This window comes from Gallinula chloropus (assembly GCF_964237585.1).
Source record: "Gallinula chloropus genome assembly, chromosome: 8".
NCBI lineage: Eukaryota > Metazoa > Chordata > Aves > Gruiformes > Rallidae > Gallinula > Gallinula chloropus.
In genome coordinates, this window is record NC_140093.1 from 10,031,557 (window position 1) to 10,057,622 (window position 26,066).

General features: G+C 51.0%; 1 protein-coding gene across 1 annotated transcript; it reads left to right on the forward strand.

Annotated features, from left to right (window-relative positions):
• Window positions 1–500: 500 nt before the first annotated feature.
• On the forward strand, window positions 501–12,410 carry LSG1 (large 60S subunit nuclear export GTPase 1; the record flags this gene model as incomplete). The annotated part of the gene is made up of 14 exons (XM_084267140.1): window positions 501–581; window positions 665–782; window positions 1,085–1,205; window positions 1,788–1,874; window positions 2,614–2,700; window positions 4,780–4,840; window positions 5,535–5,711; window positions 6,919–7,344; window positions 7,638–7,739; window positions 8,558–8,701; window positions 9,006–9,129; window positions 9,715–9,794; window positions 10,404–10,577; window positions 11,883–12,410. 14 exons carry the CDS (start codon window positions 501–503, stop codon window positions 12,060–12,062), a joined length of 1,962 nt encoding a protein of 653 aa, XP_084123266.1. The 3' UTR covers window positions 12,063–12,410.
• Between the last annotated feature and the right edge of the window lie 13,656 nt (window positions 12,411–26,066).

The following is a 26,066-nucleotide window of genomic DNA, read 5'->3' on the forward strand; positions in this document are numbered from 1 at the left end:
TGTCACCCCTCTGCCAGGCCCGCTTCCTGCAGCAGAACAGACCTCGGGGCACTGTGTGTAGGGGTGCCCTGGCTTCCATTGGAGTGGTGTTTTAATGGTGGAGCTGGCGGCTGCTGGGAAGGTGCTGGCTAGAGCTGGATTTGAGGTGGGGAGCGTCAGGAAGGCAGGTGTCCGTGAGCATGGATGGGTGGATGGACGGCCTGCCAGGGGAGCGTGGGGATGGACAGAGGGACATGCGTGGGCGTTGGTGGCCGGCCGGCCAGGGCAGTGTGTGTGGTGCGTGAGCGCACGGAGCAGCGGGGAGGCGGCCGGGCACTGGGAGCCGCTCACGGGGCCGGGGCCGAGTCGCCGCCCGGTGGCGGGCGCGGGGAGCGCGGTGCCGGCCCGGAACCCGCCTGCCCGGAACGCTGCTCCGTGGGCCCGGGGGGCGCGGCGGCGGCTTCTCGCCGGCCCGCGGAAGTGGGGCGGCCGCTCCCGCCCTTTCCGGCTCCGGCGGCGGCATGGGCAAGAAACGGGGCACGGGTCTGGGTCGCTCCTTGCAGCGGCAGCGCGGCCTGGAGCGGCGCGGCACCTCCACATGGGTAGGGCGGCGGGGCTGGGGGCGGCCCGGGCGCGGCGGGAGGCCGGGGTGGCCCGGGCTGACGGCCGTGTCTTGTCCCGGCAGCTGCACGCCAGCGAGATCAGCGGCGAGCGCGGCCCGGAGCTGCGGTCGGCGGCCGAGCAGAGCCCGCTGGAGGAGTTCCTGGCCACGGCCGAGCTGGCCGGCACCCGCTTCGTAGCCGGTGAGGGGCCCGGTGTAGGCCGGGGGGGACCTGGGGGCTGCAGAGGAGATCCAGCGCCTGGGGAGGGAGTCCCGGGACTGGGGACCCGGGTGAGGCGCCAGGGCCGGCTCTGCGATGAGGGAGCAGGGCTGGGGCTGGCTCTGGGCTTGGCTGAGTGAAGGACCAGGGGATGGGATGGTGTCCTGAGCCGAGGGTGTGGGGGTCAGCAGGGACAGGCTGGGGTGGCAGGGGCCTGCAGGGGAGGTGATGGGCAGGGATGGGGACAGGTGGCTCCTTGGGTGACTGTCCTGCTCTTCCCTCAGAGCGTCTGAACATCCAGATCGTGACTGCACAGAGCCGTGCTGGTCTGCTCACCGCCCAGGAGGCCCAGCGTGTCCGGCAGCTGCATGAGGAGAACCGGCAGTTCCTGCGCATCCCACGGAGGTCAGTCCTGTAGGTCTGGGCCTGGATTCCCCTCTTGCCAAGTGGGATCGGCCCCTTGGTGGCTGCAGGCCTGGGGACAGAACTCTGCTTTGTCAGTGCCCTGTTTTTGGGGAAGCCACCACCTGGCCCACACAAGCCTGATGCGATCCACAGCACAGGTACCTGCCAGCCAGGAGGGTGCTGCCAGCCAGGAGGGTGCTGCCAGCCCATCTGTCCTGACTGTGTGGGTTTCCTGACTCATGGGTTTCTTGGCAGTGCTGGAGGAGGTGCATCTAGGTCACCCAGTAAGCCTTTCTAGAGGTCTGTGCATGGTGGGCAGTGAGATGAATCAACCATCTTAAATGCCCTACAGATCTTGGAAAAATACACAAGTGCACACAAGATAACGTCAACTGGTGGAGTTTAGAATAAACAAGGGGAAAAGGTGTACTTAAAGCTGGTGAAAACAAGTGCATGCATGTCTGAACCATAGCCACCTCTGTGTAGCTTGTGTGTTGTGGTACCTGTGCTCTTTATGGATGTTTATCGTAGCTGGTCTGACTGCTGCTTCTGACCGCTCACAGCAGAATGTGATTGTTCCAGGCCGTGCTGGGATAAGACAACCAGTGCAGAGGACTTAAAGCAAGCTGAGAGAGAGAGCTTCCTCGAATGGCGGCGACAGCTTGCCCAGTGAGTATGCCACTTGTGTCTGGGTAAGTAGCTGGTGGCATTTGGAGGCACAGGAAGCAGTGAGGTGTGTTTATCCTTACTGGATTTATAAAATTAATGCCTGGTCAGTATCTCCCTGTAATTTTTTTTTGAGGGCTGGATAGTCCAGGCACATCTTGTGGTAAGCCCTGCAGAGCTCTCGTGTGTGTGTGTTCTTGTACTCACTATGGAGTGGGATGGTCTCTCCTTGCCTGTCAAGTGGAGAAATGGTGAATGTGTCTTCTAAGAGCTACAGTGCTACTCTGAATAGAGTGCAGTGCTGCCAGCTTGCATACAGCAGCTGCTGCTGGCCTGGGGCTGCATCTGCAGCCAGCCTGGAGAGCTGGGTGGTGTCTGCATACATCCGGTGAACCCATGAGTGTCCTGAGTACCATCCCCAAAAGCGTTAGTTATTCCAGGAGGCACTTGCTTGAATGCTGGCATGTGGGAGAACTTCTCTGGTTTATTATTGTGACTCTGAAATTTCATAGGCAGATTTTTTTTTATGAGTTTTTGCTGGTTTCATCACTTATCTCTTCTCCACTGTGCCGCTGCCACCGGTATACCCGCTTGCCTGATCTATTGCCAAAGCCAGCAGAAATAGTACCTACTCTGGGAGTCTGATTTTGATAGTGCTCTCTGAAACTAAAGCCTCCTGTAGCTAAAGAAGAACTTACTGGGTGCACTTACTGCCTGGTGTATTTTTTCTGTTTCTTCTTAGTCTTGAGGAAGAAAAAAAGTTAATTCTAACCCCGTTTGAACGAAACTTGGAATTTTGGCGTCAGCTTTGGAGAGTCATTGAAAGAAGGTAAAGTGTATTGCTTTCTGCTTTTAAAAGCTAATGTTTAATGTGTCTTCCTGAATTGAAGCTTTTGAGTCAAGCTTCAAGTGTCTGAGCACAGGCAAAACAACTGTGGTTAGTGATGTGTTGTTACCGGCACTGAGGTGATTTTGTTTTGAAGTGATGAAAAAGTGATGTGAAGGGCAGCTGTGAAGGGCAGCTGTTTGCTGGCACACACAGGCTCTCAGTGCTGTGATTCTGCAGGTGGTTTGCTGTGAGTCTCTGGTTCTTCAGATGCTGCTGCTCTTGGCCTCTTCCAGTAACTGTGTTTGAGAGGGCTCTTGAGGCTGTGTCTTTGAGATCTTTTGCCAAGAGTAACCCTTTCCCCTCTTTCTCAACCACACAGCTGCAGTCAGTTTGATGTTCAGGGGCAAGAGGCAAGGGAGATCAACTGTATAATGTGGAGAAGGAAAGAGCCTCTTGGTCCTTGGCCTCTTGCCATGCAGAGAAATTGCAGCAGTGCACATAAGACAACAGCCTGTCATATCACAGAAATAGCTTTGTTTGCTCTGCTGAGCTGTAATACAATAGGAGGGCTATCAGCTGCATTAATCCAAGTGGGGCATTTAATTTCACTAGTAATTAAGTTTGAGATCATCTCATCTGATTTGCTTAAAATTGAAAAATACTTCACCAGTGAGGTCATTGTGAGCTGGTCCTTTCACAGAAATGGCTTTGTGCTGGGTGCTGCTGGGCCTTTGGCTGGGAGAGAGCTGGGTTGGGAGCACCCACCACAGGGTATTGTGATGTGCAGTGAGAGTGTGTGTTTTGAGGTGGTTGCAGTGTGTTATTAATGCCTTTCTGCTCTTGTTGGAGCTTTTTATTAAATGTAGAGTGAGGATGCTTTCTCAAAATCGAATGGAAAAGTTACCCAGTCCCTTACCTTGCCAGATAATTTGATCTGTTGTCAGCCTGTTCTTGTGTGTGCTTCAAACTAGCTCCCAGCAGTGCAATTCAGTAACTTCTCTGTATCCCATCCCAGCACCATGGTGTCAGCTTTCTCTTGAATTGATCTTTGAATTTCTGTAACTGTTCAGTACCTCTTTGTACCCACGCAGCTTATTAAATTACTCCCTTGGGGGTCTGTTGATTTTTATTATTTTTATTTCTGTGTGACTGACTGCCTAGTGAGGCTTGAAATTCTTCTGTTCAGCCCCGTGGCGTTCTGAAGCTGTCCTGAGTTAACAGAAACCCCTCTCAAACAAGTACAATCAGTATGTGGCAGCTGATATGTTTAAATCACCTGCTTGGAGAACTTCTAGTGGAAGTGGCTGTAGTTAAATTTTCCCTCTCCTTTGAAAAAAGAAACACAGAGGTCTCTGGTGTCTGAAGCCAGTGTGTTTAATTTGCATATTGAGCTGATGAGTCCTGTATGTCAGCTCCTGTATGTGATGGAAATCTGGTGTCTGGGTTTGGAAGGTGTTTCCTGAAGGCGTGTGTGCATGGGGGAGCAGTGGGTTTTACTGGAGTCTAAGGAGATCACAGAATGAATTCTGGAGACGCCCAACAGCAAACTTGGTATCTGGAAGTGGCTTGTGGGAGACTTTGTACACCTTGCTCCCTGCAAAGGGGGCAACAGTGTTGCAGAATATCTTGCTGGGTAGGACAACCACCTGTTCTTCCTCTCTGTAGCCAAACCACCATAATTTGGGCAGGAGAATAGACAGAAATAAAGTTGTCATCACAGCTTTTAGTAAGGCTGTAATGGACAGAAAAGCACTCCTCTGGTTCTTGCCCGCTGAGTGTTTCTGAAGGGTAGATGCCTTGGCAAAACTCCTGGGCTTGTTTTCCCCTTGCCAGCTGTACAGGAGAGTGAGCCAAGGGAGGCAGAAATTGTGTACAGCAGTACTGGCTTGTGGCCTAAGCATGGCTCTGTTGGGGCATGAGGGACACAGAGATGCTTTATTAATTAAGGAAAGGTACTTGGTAGGATAATAAACTTAATTCCAAGCAAAATTTAAAAGCAACTAATGTGCTGCACCTTGCTGTTTTTTTTTGAGGCAAGGTAAGGAAGAGTACTTTATGGGGCTTTCTTTTATTTTGCAGTGATATTGTAGTCCAGATAGTAGATGCTAGAAACCCTCTTCTGTTTAGATGTCAAGATCTGGTGAGTAAACCACTTGAATGTTGTCTTCATTTATTGCTAAGAGTCTGAGATTTTTGTTTAACATATTTGGCCACCTCAAAGCTGTTCTGCTGATGTGCTTAACTGGGCATCTTAATTATGCAAGTACATTCTTTTTCTTCAGTATTTTTTCATATTTTGCACACCATTGTGGATTTAGCAGCAGTTCTGCAGACATTACATTGCAGATATTATATTGCTCTTTGTTACCCACTAGAAATGTCTGTGCTTAAAGGCATTGTTCTGTTTAAGAGCATAGTGAGACAAAAATGGGTGAGGACTGCTGTGTTGGAAACTGAGGATCCAGAATTCTTGGTCCTCCAACTTTGTAACGATAGACTGTGGAACACTGCGTTGGTGAGATACAGAATTGCTGGGATAGTTGATTTTGGGAGCTCCTGTTGTGAGCTGCTGCTGAATATCTTGCTGTAGCTCTAAGCAGAAAAGGTATTTGCACAAGTGGCCAAAAACAATCCGTGCTGCAGTAGTTGTGTGTTCCAGTTTGCTCTTGTAGCTGTCTGCTAAGCACTGGTTCCATCTGGCCCAGGGTTTGGTGAGCATAGCTATGCTGGTATGGAGCTGGATGGGTTAGCTTGTCTTGCTGCTCTTATGTCACCTTGTGGGGAGGAAGAGTCCAAACCAGAGTACAAGCTGATCCTTCTCTTGTTTCCTTCAGGAAAGTTACGTTAAGGAAGTCAGCAATGACAAGGAGAACATGATCCTGATAAACAAAGCAGATTTGCTGAGCGAGGAGCAGCGGGCTGCTTGGGCACAGTTCTTTGAGAAGGAGGGTGTTAAGGTGGTGTTCTGGTCAGCATTGGCAGAGGGCAGAAGGCTGTCTGGAGAAACAAAGGTACTGTTGGTGGCCAGTTCCAACTGTGTATGTGCTGGCTGTCTCTGATAACGTGCTTTGCAGCTATGCTGTGGTACACCCGAGCTCCTTTCAAGGAAAGGCACGGCCCTTGTCTTGGGGAATGATTACTCTAAGGACATGTGTGGCTGTAAAACTGCATTTTAACGATTGATTTGGAGACAAAAGTGAGGAGAGTAAAATGGTGAACACAGTGGTGCACCCTTCAATGACTATTCGTAGTGCTTACAGTTTCTATTTCAAGTTTAATGACTTGATACTGAACTAGAGAGTGAACTTGTTCCTTGAGGCTGCTGATGAATAGTTACAGAAACAGCACTTGTAGGCCTGTTCATAAAGTCATAACTTTTTGAAAGAATTGAAGTCCTTTTCAAGAGGGATGCTGTGAGGGATGAGGCAATCTGTACAGAGGATTTTTCTCTCCCACTCTGCTCAGCAGAAGAAGCTGTGCTGCTGCCTCAAGTTATGTGTTATCAGGAAATGCCACTTTCAGGTGTTACTGGGTTCATCTGTTACAGCTGTCACTATTCAGCTATGGAATACCCCACATTTCTTTTATAAAAACACCTAATCTGCTCAGCTGGTTCATAGTTCTTGGATAAAATATTTTTACAGATTGATTAAAAAGCAAGACTGAAAGAGTGAATGTCTGTTTTCTTGTTTGGAAACAAAGTTCAGGACACTATTGCTATGGAAAGGCATTTCTTTTTAAATGCAAGCTGTTGGCAGGGAAGGAAGGTGAAGTGTTGGACTGAAAACAGGACAGCTTGAAATTACTGTAATGAAATATTTAGACCTGAAAGAAAATGGTTTTGTGTTCTGAACTCTCTGAAAAATTTACATTCGTTCCTATTAGTAGGAACATTTGGTAATTAAAAGGTTGGTTTGATGCTTGTGTGTGTGTGTGTGTGTGTGTGTGTGTGCCTGTTCACAGTTGTGCTTCAGGAGAGAAACTTCCAAAAACTTGCAGTGAAGCTGACAGTCCTTTGTGGAATACTTCTAAACAGGCTAGTTGTTTCTACATCCTACTTGGGATACCCAAAACCCCTGTGTGATGTTATTAGGAGTAAATTGGCTGTCCTTGGGATCTGGCTGATGAAAAGAGGGGCGACTGTGCTGCAGCAACTGCAGCCAACAATAAGATTTAGATTCATCTTTATATCTCACCTGTGAAATACTGTTCACACAGGAACTAGACACTGAAGATGTAGCAGAGGACCCGAGTGGTTCTGAGGAAGAAAGCTCCAGTCAAGAGGATGGCAGCACAGAACAAGATAGTGCAGAAAGCACATCCACAGGCAGTGCTTTGCAAACTGTAAACCAAGTTCTGGTTAGTGATGATGACAGTAGTGATGAATATGAAGACTGTGAAGATGATGAAGAGGAGGCCTGGCAAACCTGTTCAGAGGATGAAGGCGGGGACAAAGTAAATGCTGTTGTTCCAGAGAGGATGGAAAGCAGGACTGGTGGTGCTGCAGTGCAGCGTGTAGTGCAGGAGCAGAACAGGAACATCAGGAACTTCAGCCACCTGGTAGAGATAAGTGAGCTGCTGGAGATATTCAAAACCATGCACAGCGGACCGAGGGTGAAGGATGGGGAAGTAAATGTTGGACTGGTGAGTTGGACTTTGTGCTTGAATGGAATTTGCTTAATCTAAATTTTAATTCCATGTGCCTTCCATGGGAGAAATTCATTGTGTAGCCTGGCTTTCTGTAAGAGTACAAAAACAAAAAAGCAAGCCCAAATCATTGGGAGTTCTGTGTGCAGAGACAAATCCTGAAGTTCCTGGAGCTCAATGTTCCCTGACACTTGTCTTCAATTTTTTAGTACGTTTTATTAAAGCATTTTTGTCAGAGCTCTGCCAGTCTCCTGGCATCATTGTTACCATTCCATTTCTTTGTCACTTAGGTGGGTTACCCTAATGTTGGCAAAAGTTCAACCATCAACACAATCCTTGGAAGTAAGAAGGTGTCAGTGTCTGCTACACCAGGCCGTACAAAGCACTTTCAGGTACTGCTGACAAAGACTATTGATCTTTTTTTTTGGTTTAATTTTTAATTTTTTTTTAATTTATTTCTTTTTCTCCAGTGGAAGAGAGCTTCATTATGAACTGATTGCAGGCACGTGAACTCACTGAGAACTGTTTGTGAACCTGAACTCTGCCCAGCAGAGCAAATTGGAAAGGACTGGGCTTGATGTATAGAATTTTAGAACTTCAATTCTTGCTTCCAAACTCTTGCTAGAGTGAAATGGGAGATATTTTCCATCTCCTGCTTTTATTTAGGTGTAGCTCGTTCTTTCTTTTTTCAACACCAGTCATCAAGAGAGAGCATCTCAAAAGTGAGTGTTCCTCTGAATAGCTTAAGGTCAAACTTTCAAGCCATCCTTCTTGTCCCCAGTCATTGCTGTGAACAAGTCTAGTTATGCTGCTGTTTTCATGCTCATCAAGCCCTTAAATTTTGAGGTAACAAATCCAATGCTATAATGAGTGTTGTAGGATTTGTACTTTTGCAATCTCCTACCTGTTTCTAAAGGTCCAATGGTGGTAAAGGTTTCTGGTGTGCTTTCTTCTCCCCTATGAGATAGGGAGCTGATGATCTTGCTGCCCCCATCTGGACACCTTATTTAATGATATTTGGAAGTGCTGCTGTCTTCCACATCCAGTTTCCTTAGTTCATTGGCTGGGGCCAGCAGGGCAGATGTCTCTGTTAGTAGAATTTTTTATTATTCTCATTTGCTTCCATGTTTCATTTACACGTTTAATTTGTTTTTTGTTCTTTTTCCTCCATGGACACTGACTTGCCTTGGTGAATTAATTTATTGTGTAGACCCTGTATGTGGAGCCTGGCCTGTGCCTTTGTGATTGTCCTGGTCTGGTGATGCCATCTTTCATCTCTACCAAGGCAGAAATGATTTGTTCTGGAATTCTGCCTATAGACCAGATGAGGGACCATGTCCCACCCATTTCTCTAATATCCTTTGCATGGGGTGTGTGAGAGTGTCTGCAAGTGTTGGATCTGGAGTATGCAGTGTGGCATGTCACAGCCATGTTGAGGCACGTGTGCTCATCTGTTGAGGACATACACTGGCCAAACCAGCCCTGCTGTGTTGGCCTTTCCCCATCCCATGTCAAATTTACCTTCCTGCCAGACTTGTGCTGTTATTTTGCTTGTGACAAAAATCCAAAAGTCATTCTTAATGTGTGCTCTTGGAGTTAGTAGGGCAAGATCAGTTGTGTGGCTGCAAATCACCAGGTGGTTTCCTTCACTAGCTTACGTTTGCCAGCATATCCCACGGAACGTTTTGGAAGCAACCTATGGAATAAATATCATAAGGCCAAGGGAGGATGAGGATCCAGACCGAAAGCCAACAGCTGAAGAGTTGCTAACAGCATATGGATGTGAGTGGTGATCCCTTTATCCCCTACACTGTCTGTGGTCCTCAACACCACCTTAGGAGAGCCCTTTAATGTTAGGCCTGGCTCAGGTTTGTCATGCATTGAACCTCCCCTTGGGAAGGGTCTTTGTTAGTGGCTGATCTCATGTGTGTTGCAGCGGTGCTGTGCCAGTTCTGTCCCACAGATGTAGTGATTGTGTTGAGGATGTTAGTGACATGCCCTGCCAGTCTGGGTAGTGCAGTGTTTTTATCCTTTCAGATACCTCCCATTAGCCATGTCTTGAATTTGACCTGGAAGAATGCAGAGAAGGTTTATCTTCTGTGTCTGATTCAGTTAATCTTCTCTGGACTTAAAAATAAAAACCCAGCAGGTTTTCTTGTAGGGAGATGTCAGGAGGCTTCTGCAACATCTCTGCAAACAGCAGTGTTCCTCTTTACTCCCTGCTTTATCCAACAGAAGCCTCTTTCTCAGCGTGTTTTTGTTGGGGTTCTTTGAGCAAGAATACAGATGTGCAGTTAGGCAGCAGAGAAGAACATATTAATGCTTTTCTTGTATTGACACAGAATGTACTTTGCATTTGTCTTCCAGATATGAGAGGCTTTATGACAGCTCATGGACAGCCAGACCAGCCGAGATCAGCTCGATACGTATTAAAAGACTATGTCAGTGTAAGTGCCTCCTGCATCTGGATTGTTCTTTCCTGCTAGGAGATGAATTGAAACCTTCACTGGAGCAGGAAGGAGCAGAATAAAGTGAATTCCACTTTGCTGGATAAAATCAGCGTATATTCAAATACTCTTTAAATCAGGCTATTTCTGTGTTTTAAAGGAATAAATTGAACTTCTCCTGCTGCTTACTCTTAAAAAGATGTGCTAACTAAGTAAATGATCACATCTCTAAAATAGGCAGCAGATATTTAGGAAGCAGACCCTTTTTGTATAATTGGATCCGTATTTGATGCTTAGGGCTGGAGTTAGGAGCGTTGTAATGCTGTATGCTTCTACAGCACCTCTCAGCCACTTATTGCTGAGTATTAATAGGACCCTCCAGCACTTCAGGGCTTTGCATTGTATTTGCAGCTGGAAATGGTGCTCTGAAGTAAAGGTGGAATGGTACTTTAACTTAGAAGTCAAGTATGCCAGTATGATCCCCTGGACTTCAGGGCTCTTCTTAGTTTTGGAATTGTTTTCTTTCCTTTCAGGGTCTCTCTGAGGTGGTTTGGTGTGGCTTTGTTACTGGTTTTGTGATGGCTATAATTATATCCCGTTGCTTTACAGGGGAAGCTGTTGTATTGCCATCCACCTCCTGGCATTGACCCAAATGACTTTCAGCACCAGCATCAGAGATGCCCAGAGAACAGAACTTTGCAGGCTGGTGGACAGGTGAAACCTGAGAAGAATACCAAAGCAAAGCAAATTGAAAATGTGGTGGACAAAACATTTTTCCACCAGGTAAATCCCAGTTTTTACAGATTAATAGTGTGTCATAGTTACTGGGAAATACAGCTTTGAGGCTGGAGGGGTGTTGAGTTGTTAATGGTGTTAGATGCAAATGGTATTTGCATTTCTACCCAAGAGTGCTCTGTTCTTTTCATGTCCTAAGTCACTGGGAACATCCTAGGTGGCTGAAGGATAGCTGATGAGATGCACACAGCTGATTTTTAAAAGGGCAGTGGAGTGACCCTCATCAGTCTTGAATAACCAGGAGAATGATTAGGAAGATGCACAAGGAAGGAGGGTGGTGTGACACAGCAACCAACCAGGGATATGATTTTGCACTAACAGGTCCTTCAAACTAACTTCACTTTCTGGAAATAATGTATTTAGAGGACATAAGCTTCTTTAAAACAATAGATTTAGTACTACATGGTTGTTTTGACTTAGAACCTGAAATCTGAAGTGATGGAAAGAACACAAACAGATTTAAAATCTAATTGAGAAATCTCAATGAAGTGGAAAATTGGAATTTCTCCTAACTTATATGCTGCTTGTTAAGTTCCACAAGGATCTGTTTAGCCCCTGCTCTACTGGAGAAAAATATTAATGACTTGTTATAAAATGCCAAACCCATAACCGATGAAGTCCGCATACCTGACAAAGATGAGGGCGTTCAGCAGCAAAGAGAATGGGTCAGAGATGGCGTGATCTGTTCTGCCTGGGTAGCTGGATAGGAACAGTATTTGTTTCAGCACAGCTAAAGATAGTCATGCATTTTGACAACAAGAATTCAGTCCCTTTTCAGAGAACAGCGAGCTGTTTCGGAAAGCTACGACCTAAAAGGAACTTCTGGGATTGCCAGACTCTTCCTCTGGCTGCCCCAAGTGCTGGCACGGGCTGTGAGCCCCGGCAGCGCTACCCACACTCCAGACTTGAGACAGTTATTTTAAGTCTCTGGCTTTCACAGACGCCAGATGTATTTGCAAAGTCAACTTGCTGTGTGCAAAGTGGAGACTGAGAATCAGTCCCAGTGCCGTAGCTAATGCCTCTGAGCTTGGTGTCTCGTCAGCGTAACGCCTCGGCGTCTACCGCGGCAGGCAGAGGACCTGGCGCAGCGTAGCGTGGCTGCAGACTGAGCTGGAGTGTGCTGGCAGGCTTTGGTTTGGCTCTGTGGCGTGACCTTTCCTGCAGCTCTGGGGCTGAGGGCTGTGCAGGTCTTGATGGGTTTGAGCGTGCTGGTGTCAGGGTTTGTCAATGTGTCACCGTTCCTGGTGGTTCAATGTCTTCTCCTCAGTCACTGGTGATTGTCTCCTTCTCCAGGAAAACGTTCGTGCCCTGATGAAAGGGGTCCGGGCTGCAATGGGGTACCGGCCTGGCAGCGGCATCGTGCCTGTGACTGCACACAATCCTGGGAATGTGGTAGGAAAACCCTGGAAAAAACATGGAAACAGGAATAAGAAGGAGAAAATTCGCAGGATCACTAAGCACCTGGAGGCGTAGCCATGGCACTGGTATTTGGCCTTTCCAGGGCAGGGACTGCACTGTCCTGCAGGCCTGGACTGAGGGGAAAGAGGAAAGCTGCATTGCTAGCTCAGTGGGGAGCTCTGTGCTGTGGGTTTGCCTGGGCAGGGGACAGTGGGAGCTCATCCCTTCTGAGAACAAAAGAGACCTGGCTGTTTGCATTATCTGGAAGCCAGCCCGGGCGTTTGACTGCTGCTGAAACAACCTTTCAATGGGAGCAGATGGAGCCATGTGGGACTGGTTTTTTTCCTTCTATAAAGGATGTGTTTTATATCTGTTGGGATCAAAGCAAGCTGTAAAACTGACTAAAATATTTAAACAGTTGAATCTCAGTGAGTGATGTTTGATACTTTTTGAGACACTATTGCTCATCTTTTTTTTAAAAAAAACCTGGTTCATTGGTTTGATAGAACACTTTAGGGTGGTGAAAAACGAGGTAAAAGAATCTATTGCCCTCTTCCTTCCCTGCTATACCAGCCCTATTCTGTAGAATCCGGTGCTGAAACCACTCCCTGTTTTCCAGCTTAAGGAGGGCAGACTGTGCAAGGAAAATGCTGCTTTTATGTCCTTCACACTGAGCTGGTATCAATTGTTTTTCTGTGTGACTTCCCATTGGCATCTTGAAACATTAGCTCTGTGTGACTGGCCAAAAATCTGGTGCTAATCTGTTCTTAAATATATGAGATTTTACTTCCTATATGGCATCATGTTCTGTCTCACTGACCTCTTGGGCAATGACCTAGTTGCAGAAGTGTCATAATAGCAGATTTTAATGAGCACATTAGCATGTGATACTAAAAAGACTGTACTTGGGGTCAGGCTTCAGGGAGATTTACTCTGTGGTTGTCCTGCTGAGATAGTACTTGTGCACTTGGTCAGTGCTCTTTATTCCTAGTCCAGCACGGAGACTAAAGATAGGACTGGAAAGGCTCACAAAGAGTTGTTTGTTTTCAGGGTGTGAAGCAGAGTGACAGAGGACGCTGCTCTCTGATACTAAAAAAAGGATTGCTGCCTTGTAATTTGGTACTTTCCAGGCCATAAGTGTAGATGGAGGGATGGAAGCAACTGCTGAGCAAAGCCACAGCAGACGTGGGGTGTGCAACCAAGCTGGCGCTGGCTTTGTGACCCTTTGTGTGCTTGTCCTGTACAGCTAATTAGTGCTGTGTATGTGGAGGGTCCCCTGAGAGCAGAGCCTTGACTCCTGCTTCCCCTGGAGTCCCTGCTCTCAAGTTCTTAATTATATCAATGGAGAGAAGATACTTCCCTGCCATCTATAAAGCTAAAGCATAATTATACTGGATGAATATGGTCAATGGTATTTTAAGATAATGTATTGTAGCAGGAGGTAGGTTCTCAAGAGACACTATTTAATCTGGTTCTCCCAGAGAAGATGATTTTTGCCTCTGTTTCCTGAAGAGGTCATGCCCTAGCCACAATGTTGTCTGATCAGACTTCCCCACTCTCCTTGGAAGGATGGTTTTTGCTTTTGTCCCTTACAATGCTTCAGGGACCTGATTACTCAGGAGCACACATTTCTTCTTGTCCTACTTTGTGTGAAGATACTACCTGTTAAATTGCCCATCAAACTGAAGTTGTATTATCCTTTATTGAAGTTTTTAATTTTTTGCTACTACATTTCTCTCTTTTCAAAGCTTTTTTAATTCTTCATTCCTGTTGCACATACCTGAGTCGTCATCTTTTGCATTCTCAGCTCTTTCCTGCCAGCTGGGTCTCCACAAGCCTCCTTGTTGGGCATGCAGTGTCCTGCTGTAGACCCTTCCAAATCTGGAGATAAACAGAAATCCCCAGGGTCTGAGGCATGGAGCAACTCCACTTGCTGCTTCCAGGAGCCTTTGGCCCCAGGACCTGCCAAACCACTTGTAGTGCTTGCATGAGGGAACAGGGTGCAGTGTAACTACCACTGAGAAAACTACATTTGCTCCAGCTTTTTAAATGCAAACCTACTCTGTTAAAGGACTCTTGCCTTGACAGAAGGACCACAAACAAGTTGTGGACCTAAAGGCTTCTTAATATTTCGTGTTGTTACTGAGCAGTGGGTAATAGGTGAGGATTGTGCTTAAATGAGTGCTTTCCTGGGGTGGTTTGGGCTGTTGCTGAACCCCGTCCGCCCCGCTGTACCCCTGCCAGGGAATGTGGGCTGGGCTGTGTTGATGGCTCAATACTGCGCACACAGCAGCTGGCGGGCGTGAGGCAAGGCAGGGGCTGCGCTGTTGTCAGGAGCTGCACAAAGGAGACATTGTGCTTCACCCCAGCCACCTGCTGAATGAGCCTCTGGGCTACTGTGGCTTTCTTATGAAGGCAAGTTTCCATTTTTGAGTGTTTTCTTTAGAGCACCTTGTGCACATAGAGGGAGTATGCGGGCTCCAGTTGGCTCCAGTCTCGTCTTTGGGGTCTGCAGTGCTGTCAGCACTGTGGCAGTCTGCCTCCCCTTTTAGGGGGCTTTGCGTTACAAGACAAGCAGTTTGTTTTCCTAGCTGATGTCCTGGAATCTGGTTTGGAAACTTAATTTGAAGCTGAACTTCCACTTTATCATATTTTGAGCTTGTATCAAGGACTATAGTTCCCTTCCCTGCAGGGGCCCTTCTCCACAACTCTTCTGCCTGGTTTAGGGACCCCTGGCTCCCACAGCACACCATGCTTTCTATCCTGGGGGAGCTGCTACACTGTGGGCAGAGGGTGGTGCTGGGTGCTGTACCTGCAAGGCAGTGCCTGCAGCCTGAGGTGGCACTCCCTGCCCCGGGACACTTGGAGCCAGCCATGCAGGGGACACCAGCTGCGGGGGACAGTGGTTCTGCTACCTGACCAGCTGCTTGCCTGGCTGGGGGGGCTAGGCTGTGTGTCTGGGGGGGTCTGGATGCTGTTTGCGCTGTGCTGGACCACTGCCAGCTCACTGTAACCTGGGGCTGGGCTGGTCAGTGGGGGGCTGTGGGGCTGTTGGCTCTGGGATCCCACAGTAGTGAGCCCGGCTGGAGCAGCCTGTCCCCATGCCCTAGGCTGTCCTGCGGGTGCCAGGGCCAGCGATAAGTGTCCATCCTCTGCCTCCTGTACAGCTCCCTGGGCCACATCCACCATGCAGCCAGAACCAGCTTGGCATCCAGGTGGGGCAGGGTGGGGGCACCCTGCAGCCCCCTGCCCAGCCTCTGCTGTGCCCCTGAGGCTCTGTGTCTGCCTGTGGGCAGTGCTGCTCTGCTGTCCTGGGGTGCTGAGCCTTGGGGAGATGCATTTTGGAAGCCTGGCTCAAGACAACATAGCAAATGAAGCCCCTCATGTTGGGGGCTGTGAGCTGCTGCTCCAGGCTTTGCATTTCGGGGAGATTCAGCTTCCCCGTGCCTCCCCTCATCCTCGCGGGCACCTCCGTAGCTGTGGCTGCCATGGTCTGCCGCCCTCTTGCCCTCTCGCCCCAAGGGCAGCCGCCGCAGTGCCGCTCCCTGCTATCGGCCTCCGCAGCCCGGGCATCCTGGGGCTCCCACGGAAGCGGCTGAAATCCCCGTCTCCCGCCGTTAGGGGCCGGCCTTCCCCAGGCAGCGGTCCGGGACCGGGCAGAGGAGCGGCCCCCGGCAGCGGCTCCCCGCCAGCCCGCTCCGGGAGGCGGTCGAGAGCAGCGCGGTGGGCAACGCGGCTCTTGCCCGGTGGGGTGAGGTGCTGGGTCCAGGGCCTTGCAGGCTGCACCTGCTGAAGCTAGGCAGCTCTCCCCTGCTTCTCCTGGAACACCCATCGCTTTCCAGTAAGCAGCAGGGGGTGGTGGTTTGTTATGGGGGTTTTTGTTTGTTTGTTGGGGGTTGTGTGTGTTTCCTTCCCCTGCTCACATAGCTCCTTCCCTGTTCCCATCAGCTTTATGCCATTGCCTGACCCCAGCATGTTCCTCTGCCCTATGTGTCTGCAAGGAGCAGCTTGTGCTCTACCACCCACCCTACATGGTGGATCTTGTCCAGCTTTTTTCCTGATATTTCCCACACACACACCACCCTTTTGCTGCAAAATTGTTGGGGAAAAGTATAGCTGTGCTACTATGAGAGAGGCAGGGAGCAGCTCCCCAGGGTGCCTCAGAGTATAAGCTCTTAGGGCTTGATGCCTAAGGTGTCCAGGACATCTTGGGACATGAAGAAAGGTCATGGTGAGGACAAGAGCAAAATAAACTCTTCCTGAGTCGGAAAAACTCTGCCCCACTGTTTTTGCTTGCTGTGGGAAAAGGGTCTGTCTCATGAGTGGTGTCAGGGCAGGAGGGCTTGGTGGAGCAGAGTTGGGTTTGTACTCCTGGAATATCCCTCTCTGAGCCCCAATCCCTTCTCATTTGGCCGTCATAGCAGTCCAGGCAAAGACACTGAAACATTGCTGTGTCCTTGATGGGAAGGTCTACACTCCAGTCAGGCTTTTGTTGCCTGTACAGAGCAAAGGGAAGCTGGAAGCTTTTGCAGAGCGCCTTTGAATTGCTGAACCACCCTGAGCCTCATCTGGGGGTTTCATCAAGGGTTGTCTGCTTGGTGGCTCTCAGAGCTGCCTCTTCTCACAACAGTGTTGGGGGGTGCTTGGGAGCTGTTGCTGTGGGGGTCCCTGGGAAAAGGGATTCTCCCTCTCTTGACACAGCCCCTATCTCACTCAGCCACCATCTCCTGTGCTCCTGAGCCTTCCTCACATTGCCTGGATGGGGAGGGAAGTGTGTGAGAAAAATGGAAGTCAGCATTGTTCTGCTTTGGTCTTTGCACGTGTTGTCATGGAGAAAGGGAGAACCAAGTAATTTCTGGTCTCAAACACAGCCAGTTCCCCTTTCTGGATAGTGACAGTGTCAGGCCCTGTGCTGCCCGTGGGGAGGGGTGCTGCCCAGGGCTCCCTCACACCTTGTTGTGCCACGGTCTGATCCTTCCTCTTTACAGTGGGACTTTGAAGATATGATGGTCCAGCAGAGCTGGCCCAGTGCTGCTGCTCATCCTCACTCCGTGCTGTGCCCAGGCACCTTCAGATAAGCTGCATCCCCTCCCTGATGTCCCAAGAGCAGGTCAGGGCAAGAGCCTTTGCTACTCCTAGGCTTGTGGTGTCCCACAGTCTCTTCTGCAGTGCTGGTGGCTTGCAGCTGTCCTTCCTTCCCAGTGGCACGTGTGCCACCCTGGCCTCTGCTCCAGCCAAATAAACTGGAAGGAAGAAAGAAGTGGGAGAGCAGGGTGTTTCAGTGCCAGGGTCAAACTTCATCAAGCCATGCTGCTCGGTACTACCTTCTGTCCAGGTAAGCAGCTGTGCTGGCACCTGCCTGGCGCTGTGGAGAATGCACAACTTGTCAGGGGCGTGAGGAAGGGGCCCAGGGTGCCAGCCCCTGCCTGGTTTGCCTGGAGCAGCAAAAAGAGCCTCTGAGGAACTCCTGCTGATAAGAAGTGCCTGCATTCATGTTTCCAAAGGCCTGAGTGAATTGCTGAGTGGTGAGGCTCAGAAATCCAGACCCCAGACAATGGAAAGCCTGGAAACATAAAGGAAAGGAAATTCTTCTGCTGTATTGCCTTTCCTATGGCGATAAGATAACCCAATGTGAAACAAAAGTCTCCGCTGCAGACGGTGGGGTGGGCACCTCAGCCGCTTTCCAAAGCAGCCAGAGGATGTCTGCCTGAGCCAGGATCTCCTACCCCGTGGGGCACGGCCGTTGGTCACAGCTGTTGCGTGGGTGTGCACCGTGCCACAGTGTTTGCAATGTGTTTGCAATTAGTCCTGAGGCAACAGGTAAGCTGGCCTGCCCTGCTCAGTCCCACTTGGCCTGTGTCCTTCGTTTATGTGCTGATGAGGGACAGCTTGCTCTGAATGCTGTGGAGGAGCTGAGAGAAGTGAGGCCACGACTGTGACACATGATTGTTGGGGGTCTGAAACCCCAAAGCTGGCAGCAGAGCGGGCCAAAGGGTCTTACACTGCTGAGTGGCTGTGGGACAGTGACAGGCTGTACCTCCCGTCAGAGCGGTGGGGATGGGGACAGAGGGTGTCCGTGCAGGCAGCGCTGGGAGCAGCGTTAGCAGCTGCCATCACGGGAGCGTGGGGCTGGGAGAGGCCTGCTCAGGCCAGGGCCACAAGGGAATGTGTGCCACGCTGGCGTGTGTACAGAGCTGGGCACTGCACCCGGAGCTAGGCAGCCGTGAGAAGGGCAGTGAGGCCAGCAAGGCCTGTGGATGAGGAAGGGATGATTACGTGTGGTGAGCCGCTGTAGAGGTCCTGTTCCTGGGAGGGGGTGGGTACCATCAGGGCACCAGAGGAGAGGCAAGGATGAGGGCTGCTTCTGTGTCTTGGAGCACAGGAACAGGGAGTTCTAAACTGAAACTGAGACAAATTCAGGCTCCTGAAAGGCCAAATTAACTGCGGAAATCATTGTGGGCTATTTTGGGCAGTAAGGCTGAGATGACTGATGAGCAGAGCTCAGGGAGACAGGCTGGGGCTGCCCCTCTGGCTCAGGAAGCCCCTGCTGGGAGCGGCAGGGTGGGCTGCAGGAGGTCACCCCACAGCACCCTGCTCTGCTTTGCCCCCGAGGCAGGCCTGCCCTGAGGGCTGCCTTGGTGTCCTGTTGCTGGCAGCAAAAATTCGGCCAACAGTGGGATGGATGCTGTGCCCATCAGGGCAGTGCTTCTCCTGGGGGGACCCCAGGTGGGACCTGCAAAGGGGTGCAATGGTGTTTGCTTGGGCTGTGGGAAGGGATGTTGCAGGCTGCAGGAACCCAGATGGAAGGAGGAGCTGCATGGGAGGGTGCTGAGGCTTGGGCACATCACATGTTGCTGTGGTTTGCAGCTCTGCACTCTCTCTGCCCTGGGGTTGACCAGCAGTCTCAGCCCTTTCAGATCTTGTTTTCAGCCTGCTGAGATTTTTTCCCCTTTGATTTTATGCTGTCAGCCCAGCTCTGAAGAGTGGGGCACTGAGCAGTAGGTAGAGGTAGGTGCACCACAACCAGGACAGCAGCAGCTTTGGTCAGAGGGCTGTGATGCTTGCAGTGCCCAGCAGTCTGCCCCTTTGTGCTGCCTTGGGAATCAGGACCCAGCAACACAGCAAAAGAGGATGCAAAGCACCCTAACACCAGGCACGTGGTTTGCCGTAACCTCTCTGCCCACTCCTGTAGCCCTCAGCGGCTGCTTCTGTTGGGGTGTTTGGGGAGCTACCACAGGTGCCAGTGCTGCTGCTGAAGATCACTTCACCAGCAACCACAGTCATGCTGGGGGATGGAGAGCTCTGCACTGCAGTATTCCCCGCAGTGCTGCTAGCCAGACCTGCTGCAGCCACGCATTGCACGAGCAGTTGTGCAATGAGGTTGGCTGCATGCACCCACCATGGACCCTGTGCTGTCTCCTCTCAGGTGTGTGAACCGAACAGCCCAGGCAGATGTACCACACAGGAGGTCACTGTCTGCTTGTGCTGTCTGTCCTGGTGGCTGTCATGGCTGCCTTTTGGGTCTTTTCCTGCCCTGTGGCTTGCAATAGAGGTGAGCTGAGCACCCATTGTTCCCTGCTGCACTAGGGCAAGTGGTTTGTGGGGTACCTGGACACAGTCAGGAGGCTCTTCTGGCACTGTCTGCCCTGCTGGGGAGGGTCTCTGAGTAGCCTCTCAGCAGCGAGGAGTGTAGAGGTGGCAGGAGTGACCTGCTCTCCTCCCTGCGGGGATGCTCTGCAGGAGATGGGTTTGTGGGCTGCTCTTGTGCTTCCTGCTGAGTTCATGTGAGTTCTTCAGGAGAGGATCTGCTTTGCGAACAGTGTCCTCTTGTTGCAGCTGGTGTTTAAGGGACTGAGCTGTGCCTGGGGTCGGGCTGGCTGTCCCAGACCATGATGGCCACTGGCCGTGCTGAGTCCCCCATGCTGTGGTGACACAAAGCTGAGCACCTCTGGGGTGCCTTGCTCTGCTCCCTGCACCGCTGTTGGGCAGGGTCTGAGCAGCCATTGTGCAAAGCAGAACAAGCCCTTATTATGGTATCAGAGGCTGGGAGCGCAGCTCTGCCCCAGCTGCGGGGCTGAGGGAGGGCAGCTGTGCCAGAGCCCGCCAATAACCATCTCCCCTTGCAGAGGAGCTCAAGTCCCTGCGCCCAGCCTGTGCTGTCACCTTATCAGCACTTGAAGGCTCCAGATAAAGGGATCAATCTACCTCCAACTGCAAATATAATGTACAGGGTGTAGCCAATGTGAGCGTGGCTGGTGCTCTGAGTGCTCTTTTGCCTTTGGGAGGGTCAGGGCTGCCCAGACTCCACACGGCACAGCGCTGGGGATGGGAACAATAGCAGCCATGGCAGTGCTGCAGCCAGGGTGGGCGATTACCGAAAATCATGTGCTTACCCCGGCTGCGACAGGGGCAATTTGTCAAAATCCCATTTTCCTTTCTCTGATAAGATAGGGCTTTGCGGAGTACAATAATGCTTTCCTGAGATACTATTGTGGCTCTTCTACCCAGCACTCACACAGGGGAGGCTAATTTTGGCCTCGCTGGGCTGGCAGGGGATGCGAGAAGGCCTCTCTCTGTGCCAGGGCTGCAGTCCAAGGGGCAGAGCAGCTCTCTGAGCCCATGGACCAGGACAGCCTGGGCCCTGGGGCAGCAGGGCTGTGCTGGCTCCCGTGGGCTGGCACATTCCCTGCTCCTGGAAGGTGCCACAGCTGCAGAAAGAGCTGTCACTTCATGATGCGGAGCCAATACAATGTGAGGAGATGCTGCTGACACCAGGTGAACCTGGGGCTGGGGCAGCTGGGGCCAGCAGCTCCCCCTTATCCCTGTCAGAATCCATTGTGTGTGACTGCACCCTTGTCTCCCAAACCTTGAATATTATCCCCTCCCAAAGGCGGCCTCGCGGTGCCAGGCCGGTGCTCATGTGCTGGCAGAGGAAAGCGGCCGGTCCCCGGCTGCCTGCACCAGGCTGGCTGGCCAAGCGCGGGCGGGAGGGAGATCCCAGCTGCCTACTGTGGGCTGGTCCCTCACAGGCAGCTCCAGTGCCACCACCAGCTCCAGAAGAAAGCAGTAATGGCACCACTGATGAAAACAGACCACGTGAATTCCCCAGCTCCCTGGGACCCAGGCATTTTTAATTATATTTATATAATGTCTATATTTGTAGGTGCTGGGTCTGGCCTTCCTTGGGACCGTGACATGCAGACCTGCTGCTGAGCAGCACACCCCTCCAGTGGAGCCAACGTTTCCATTTTGGCATATTGCTTGGGATGCACTTTCTGCACAGTGTGGAGTCTGAGCATAATACTATCTTCATGAACCACATTCACCAGCCTGATAATGTGACCCCACAAAAGGTCAATGGAACAGTTAATATAATTTATTGGCTGATTTTAAAAAAAGGTCTAATCATCTGTTTTTCCTTTTTCCTGACCCCCCCCACCCGCACCCAGCGCCCTGCTGACATTTTCCAGCCATTCCCAAAACAATGGCCAGGGTGGGAATGCCCCGAGCAGGAGCAGTTTTGGAGGAGGCTTTTCCTGAGGGGTTGCAGCCGCATCTGTCTGCTCTGCTCCCCCTCCCTAAGAGGTGTGCTGGGGATGTCCTACTCATCTGAGGTCACCAGCCTGGCCAGGGATGGGGCTGGCACCAGGTCGAGTTTGGGCAGGCCTGGTGGTTTCAGGCTGTTTGCTCAGTGTTCTGTGCTCCATGAGGTGACTTGAGCTCACCTGCTTTGGGCTCAGAGGGGGATCTTCACGTCTGCTGGGCTTGTAGATGTGGACAGGAGGGAAGGAGCTGCTGAGGTAGTGTGGCAACATGGCTTGGATGAAGCCCTCAAGGGCCTGGAGAACAACCTCTTCATGGACACAGCTCTTTGGGGAGGTGTCCATCAGCACATGCCGTGTTGCCTCACTGCAAGGCTACAGGAAGCCCCAGTGTGGTGCACAGACATGTGCAGGTGGGTGTGTATCTCTGCATGTGTGCATGAGGGGAGGGGGGGGTCATGCAAGCACCCCTCTTCCTTGGACAGCTCTCCCTTCGGGTTTCCCAGCCACCATGAGCATGCTGCTGCTCACGCAGCCCAGGGCCGGGGTTCCAGCTGCCTTACTCCATAGCTGCTCAGCAACCACTGCTTCCTCATGCCCTGGAGCCTCTGCTGTCTGCAGGGCTCCGGGACATGTCTGGAGCAATCAAGCAGCTGGATGGTTGTCAGGGCATGATGACCTGTCCCGAGGAGGCAGGTAAGCTTGCTTCATTAGGGTGGAGCTGCAAAAGTAATTAGTCATGTCTAATGCTAATTCCTTGCTGTTGCAAAAGAAAGGACCCCAGAGGGCAAGGGGTGGTGGAAAGGATCTAGTAGCTTCTCTTTCAGCATTAGCTGATGCTTAGAAGTGGTGGCTCTAGCACTGATAGCCTTCTCTGAGCCCTGGGAGGGTGAACACTGGGAATGCCATCTTCTGGCACAGGCTGGTGGAAGTAGATAAGCTAGTAGATAAGTAGTAAGATAAGTAGTAGATAAGTAGAAGGCTGTCTGTTTCTCTCAGGTTGCAGCATTGCTGAGCTATGGTGCTGCCATGGCTGGGCACGGAAAACTCTAGCTCCTGTCAGCAAGCATCTGTCCTCCCTGCCTCCTTCGCAGTGTCATCTCCAGGCCCAGCTGTAGCTGAGGAAAGGCTGGAGAGATGGAGGGAGCTCGAGCAGCATGGCTTGGAAAGCCTGGGCAAAGGACAAGCAGGTGACTTCAAAAGTCTGTAGCTTTAGAGAAGCAAAGCGAGCCTCAGGCACGATCTCGCCTCGTGCCCTGTAAAGCTGGCTGATGCACGCTGGTGTGGGGGGCTGGCTGCAGCTGGGGGCTCCCTGGCAGCGTGGCCCTGCCTGCTGCCCACCCTGCCTGGGGCTTTGGGGTGCTGCCACCTGCCAGCGAAACCAGCCTTCCTGAACATGGAGAACCGTGCTTCTGTGCTGGGGGTGCTCCCCTGCCACGCCTGGGCACCTCAGGAAGGGAAGACAGCTGGAGGGAGAAGCCCAGGGCCCTGGGGTAAGTAGCCCTGGGTTCCTCCAAGTCTTTCACAAACAGGAGCCTTCTGGATGCTGCTGTGCCCAAGACCCTGCTGCCCAGGTACCCCAGCCAAGGCCTGCAGCAGCCACCCTGCCTTGTGCAGGGCTGCTTGCCTCTTGTCACTCTGCAGCTACCAGCCTGCGCTGCTTGTGCTCCCAAGGCTCTCTGCCTGCCCTGGGAAATGCTTTTCAGTCTCCTGTGGGTGAGCTGATCTTCTCTGGCCCCTGCACAAGATGTTCTTTGCCCACCAGCACATTTAGCTTCTGCTCTGTTCCAGCTGGTGCTGAGCCCAGTGGGGCTGGGCTTGCTGGTCCTGATGGCAGTGATGCCACCAGGTCTGCGGGGCGGACAGGGAGCCTCTGGTGCTGCAGAGGCATTGCAGTAGCAAGGTTCCTCAGACCATGATAAACTTATGGACTTTTCCTGTTAAATAGAAATAACAGAGGTGAAAAAGTTGTTAATGAGGATGACTGATGGTGAGCCAAATGACCAGACAGCGTAATCTGCTCAGCCTCTTTCTCCAAGGTGCCGTGCCAAGGAGAGGAGGGATGTGTGCTGGCTGTGGCCCCGTGTACTGTCTGACAGTAGGCATGGCCCAGCCTTGCTCTGGAGAGCACGAAGCAGAAGAAAGGCTTCCCAGCCCTCTGCTTTGTTGTAACAGCACAGACTGCCAGTCTGCCAAGCAGTTTCCCAGGAGCTGCTGTGAGAACAAGGTTGTGTAAAGTCACTTTCAGCAATAACTCTGCTTGCTCTGCCCTGGACCACGCTGCTAAAATCATGTCCTGTCTCCAGGTGCAGGAGTGGCCAGCAGTGGTCAGGAGTTGTCCCTTAGCCTGGCAGGATGCAGACATCTCAGTGTGAGGAGCCCCCTGGAGAAGCTATGGATGCCTAATGCCCCCAGTCCTTGTTGTGTGGCTTTTAAAGGGAGATCTGCCCTTGATGCCCTGACGGGAGGGTATGCAAGCTGTCCCCTCTCCCTGGGTTTCAGTGCCCTTCAGCTCCTCACTGCGTGCTTGCCCACGGTGGGACAGCTCCTGTCAGGGACAGACAGGATGGTGGTCTGCATGCACCTCCAGCCTGGCCTGGGATGGCTGTGAGATCTGCTGCTTCTCTGTGATTGATGTGGAAGGTCAGAAGGTGAAAGCAAGCATTGCATATGCTAGGAAAATGAAATCCACGTTTGTTTGGGTTTTTGCTTGTCCAAAAGGGGAACTTTGTTGTGATCAACGTGCCCCAGAAACTGGGAACACAACCAGCAATAGTTCAAAGACATTTTTCCGGTGCTGCAGACCTAAAGCTGCTCATCCCAGCACAGCCCTTGTCGGGCTGAGTGTAACGGGGCGCGTCCTCCCTTCCCACCAAGGGTGTAACAGCAAGGCACTAATTCCCAGATCTTGAAGAATGTGCCTGTGGTATTTCGGCAGCCCTAATGCTCTGTAGCCTGTGAAGGCTGCAGAGTAACTGAAAGGAAATATCTTTGTTTTTATTCACTTGGCATTTCTCCTAATTCACCCTTTGATGCCATCAGCCTGGGATAATATATTTTCAGAGATAGGCTTGAAATTAAGGAAATGAGTCTGATTAAGTCCTTTAAACATACTTTTGAGGGAGAAATGTACAACAATGGAGGTATTAAAGGCCGTATTTTCAAGCAATTCTAATATGAAATCAAAACATCGTGCTGCTAGACGGTGAGGTCCATTAGCAGCGTGTGTGCATTCTTCAGCTGAAGAGGATATCTCCTTTTCCAGCTAGGAAAGCTGCCAGAGAGCTTAAATCTGTCCTCTGTGCTGGGTGGGCAGTGAGAGACAGCTTAATTTCACAGCCTCCTTACTTGCAGCCAAACAACAAGTGCAAGAGCATTTGCCCTTTGCCAGATGTCCTCTGCTAGGTACAAGTGATGGTTTCTCAGAGCCTTGTCTTTGAGGTTTGCCTGCATGTGTGTTTTTAGCTCTGTTTAGATAGCTGCTTTATTTCTCTTTGCTGTCCTGGGGTAGCTTACCTGTAAATGTGTTACCCAGTGCTGTGTTTATGCTGTCTGGGCGTGGAGCTCCCTCACATTTACTGGAATACTTCCCAGCGCAGTCAGTAGCTTTGCAGGTACCTGCTGGGTCCCCTTAGCATTTTTTACCTCTGGTTGGGACAGCTGCTTCCAAACTCAACCCTTCTTCACAGCGTGGCTAGCTTTTGCTCTGCTGCCATTACCACCCGTGCTGATGTGGTGTCCAAAGATCGCAGCCCAACCTGGATGTGACAAGCCCTGTACGAGCTATCAGTAGGCTGGTGTCCTAGGTGGAGGTGATCCATCAGCAAGATTTTGGGTGTGTGCTGCATGATAGCCATAAGAAATAATATGTTGGAGGCATGAAAGCCCATAAAGGCACTCATATCCCACTTTGCTTTAGGTGTGGTAGGGGCTAGGCAACGTCTGACAGCCCTGGTGACGGGAAGACTTCTGCGCTGGTTAAAATACAGAGGGGAAGCAGGGAAAGGGGCAGGTGCTAACAAAAAAAAAGAGGTGTGCCAAGGAGTTGCACAGTGATTCAGTTGTGGCTTTGTGGCAGCAGGCAGCCAGGATGGTAACTTGTGGGGAGGGAACAGTCTTCAAAGGGCCTGAGATGTAACCTGGGTACAGGTGTGACCTCCTGTGCGGCTGCCCAGGGCAGCCATGGGGCAAGTGAGGGCACTGGGAGAGCACGCTGCTATTTATTCCCTCTGCTATAAAAAGTGAGTATTGAAGACCTCGATTGAGTGGATGGAGAGATGAATTCCCCTTTCACTCTGAGTGCCACTGAAGGCATGTGACTTGCTAGATGCACTGCTGTTGTAATGGAAATAACTAGCCAGGCTATTTTAAACCAAAAAGAACTGGTTGTCTGGAGAAAGGGGTGTGTGTGTGTGAAAGGATAGGGTAGCACAAGAGAAAAGAGAGACTTCATCTGTGACAATCTTGGGCACTTTGTACAATTTGCTCTTTAAGCTGTTTCACAAGCTTTTCTGGCAGAGGAGTGATAATAAATTGT